The sequence below is a fragment of the Siniperca chuatsi genome, linkage group LG16 (assembly GCF_020085105.1).
Source record: "Siniperca chuatsi isolate FFG_IHB_CAS linkage group LG16, ASM2008510v1, whole genome shotgun sequence".
In the NCBI taxonomy this organism is placed as follows: Eukaryota; Metazoa; Chordata; class Actinopteri; order Centrarchiformes; family Sinipercidae; genus Siniperca; species Siniperca chuatsi.
Genome location: NC_058057.1, coordinates 24,232,370 through 24,235,391, shown reverse-complemented (window position 1 = coordinate 24,235,391; position 3,022 = coordinate 24,232,370). Strand labels below are relative to the sequence as shown.

Here is a 3,022-nt window from a genome sequence, read left to right as displayed (position 1 = left end):
TAACACACCGCACTTCCGTTGAGAAATTTCAAAATAAAAGCCACACTGATGAACTACCGTGGATTATGGGTTAACAATTTAATACTGCAATATGAATTCAGGGCAAGGAACTGTCTGATAGCAACTGTCAGACTTTGATGACAGTGACAATAGGTATTTTCAAGAAAAATAAAACTACATGTATAAAAAAAATAGCACACTTGGAGTTTATTGTTCATACTGCTGTTTTTGTTTTTAAAGTTCAGGTGATGTTCATATCAAATTCAAAATTTGGTGTTTTTTGACATATCAAGATATAACCTCCTAAAGTTAATCTATAGTGCCAATGGTCCTTGATGGCTGAAGGCATGTTAAAGGAGACTGTGAAGTAGGTCAAAGTCTGTACAGTAGATTACATTTTACAAAACAAAACCAGGTTTGCTCATTTAAATGATTTCAACAAGCCTGATAACATTCAGAGTAGAGCATGAAGGTTCTTGTGGGCAATTTTTGCATCTGCTACAATCACTTTTGTTGGTATTTTGCCTGGTGTTCGCTTTTGCTGATTTGTGCACATCAGAACTTTTAATAAAGCAAGGTGCTTCCACCTGTCGTTATCATGTCAACATCTGTAAATAAGAACTGTAATGCCATGTGCTTGACATACATATTGGGAAGAAAATAATATGTAAGTAAACAAGGCAATTGTAAAATTTGACTTTAACTGGGATCTGATTCCACAGGAGAGGAGCTTGAAGGCTCTGGCTCCCAAATCTACTTTTGGAGACTCTAGGAACCACAAGTAAGATCTTAGTGAAAGTAGCAATACAGTGTAAAAATACTCTGTTACAAGTAAAAGTCCTGCAATCAAAATCTTACTCAAGTAAGTACATAAGTATCAGCATCAAAATATACTTAAAGTACCAAAAGTAAAAGTACTCATTATGCAGAATGGCCAATTCCAGAATAATATTATTGGATTATAATTAGTGATGTATTAATGTGTAAGCATCACTCATGCTGCAGGGTGGCTTAATCGATAATAACACATCATAATTTATTAGTTGTATTTTATATTAATTATCTGAATCTGCAAAGTGACTAACTAATGTTGTCAAATAAATGTAGTGGAGTAAAAAGAACAGTAATGGCTTAAAGTAGCATACAATGGAAATACTCAAGTACTTCGAGAACTACAGTACTTGAGTAAATGTACTTAGTAACATTACACCTCTGGATTTTGACCAGTGTCCATGTGATTATTGGTCAGTTTTTGATGGTTTTAATGTAACTTCAAAGCTACACATAGCAGTTATTGTTTGAAATATACTATACACACACACATCTATTTCAACACAGTTTGACTGAATATAAAAAGTGACCCATTGTCCTTCACTGATTAATGAAAGTCTCAGCCCTCTAGCACTGTGTAGTCGTGTGTTTGACCCATCACCTAGTTCATTGTGGGATTGCTATTGTGGTCATTTTCAGATGTGGGGTTAATTATCAGATGTTGAAATTTTTCAAAGACAGCAATAAATGTGACCCACTCACCAGGCTCTGTGTTGTTTATCTCCCACAGTTTGCTATCTCCATGTGAGCAGTTGATGATGGGGTAAAGTACCTGCTTCAAGGACAGTTTAAAAGCAGCTTTTGGGGGAGGGGACCATATCATTTCTTTTTTTTTACTTTGCTGTATAGGAGACATTATGAAGAAACAAAGATAACATTAGGCTCATGTTAACAACATATTTAACACCAACTGTTCAAAATCTAGATTAGACGTTTTGTAAATAAAAAGCTTTTTATTAATCTGAGGAATGCAACACTGGCACCACAATCATTGTGACAGTTCATGTTTTTAAAAAAGGCCTTATCTAAACCCTTTAGGTGGTTAACATAGGAAAGAAAAACCATTGTTAGCCAGTACACTGATGATTTTCAGACGATGATGGTGTATCTACAACATTATATGTGCAGGTTATAGTATGTGTTGTCCTTACAGCACAGACATAGCTGTGAGGAATAAATAGATTACTTCCGAGACGTTCAACATGGAAGGGGATGTAGCTCAGTGGTAGAGCGCATGCTTTGCATGTATGAGGCCCCGGGTTCAATCCCCGGCATCTCCAGTGAACATTTTTTCTCCCCCTCTCTGAATAGTAAAGTCCTACCCGGACGTCTTATCTAATAACTGTAGAAATAAACATACATTTAACACACATAAATTTAACACACACACATTAAGAACTTTTGTCTGTTTGTTTTTTTATACCTCCCTATATAATTATGACGGAGATCATAGCTTTGGAAACACGAGGCATATGGAAAGCTTTATAAAGACTGTATTTCAGATTTTGGTCACACACAGATTCTAGTCCTGAATCTACATACTTTTATTGATGCATTGTCTATGATAGCTAAAAACCTATTCATTTAAATGAACCATAAACAATTACAAACTGAATGAGGCGTCTTTAGGTAAAACTACCACATCTAGGCAGCCCAGTTATATTCATGGCATCTAGCGTTACCTGAAATAGCTTTACTGCTCTTCACTTGTTTTTATTTTTGACAAAAATACATTTGTCGAAACCAATAAACCAATAAAAAATACATTTGTCGTAATAAAACGAAATTGATGAGAGCAGCTGACAATTCCTATAGTTTTAAATGCACCACAAGTCCCCGCCCCCGTGGTAACTAAGGAGATCACACTTATGTTTACTACAGAGATGTCCTCCCTGCTAGCTGCTATCTTGGAGCTGGTCAACAAAATGACCATAATCTGAAAACTCCACTTTATCTCAGCGCTAATAACATTATTCCCTGTACGAGCTTCCTACATTCTCCCGAAAATGCAACTGAAGCATCTTAAGACACTATTAACACCCCAGGTAAGTTCAGTGACAAGTTAGCTAATGCTAGCTGATGCTGGAGAGCAACATCAGCTAAAATGTGTGACTATGTAACGTTAATGATCGAGCTAATAACATGACTCAAACGCTGTACGTTAACGAAACACTAATGTCCTCTTGTCAAT

General features: G+C 36.0%; 1 protein-coding gene and 1 non-coding gene across 2 annotated transcripts in view; both read left to right on the top strand.

Moving 5' to 3' along the window:
• The first annotated feature begins 2,039 nt into the window (after window positions 1-2,039).
• On the top strand, window positions 2,040-2,111 carry trnaa-ugc. The gene has a single exon. It is a non-coding gene; the product is annotated as a tRNA-Ala (tRNA).
• Window positions 2,112-2,671: 560 nt separating this feature from the next.
• The window catches only part of ift172 (intraflagellar transport 172), a 43,243-nt gene continuing 42,892 nt past the window's right edge, over window positions 2,672-3,022 (top strand). Inside the window, exon 1 of the mRNA XM_044168995.1 lies at window positions 2,672-2,876. Coding sequence (XP_044024930.1) covers window positions 2,838-2,876 — 39 coding nt within the window. The 5' untranslated portion in view covers window positions 2,672-2,837. The remainder of the gene's footprint in view (window positions 2,877-3,022) is intronic.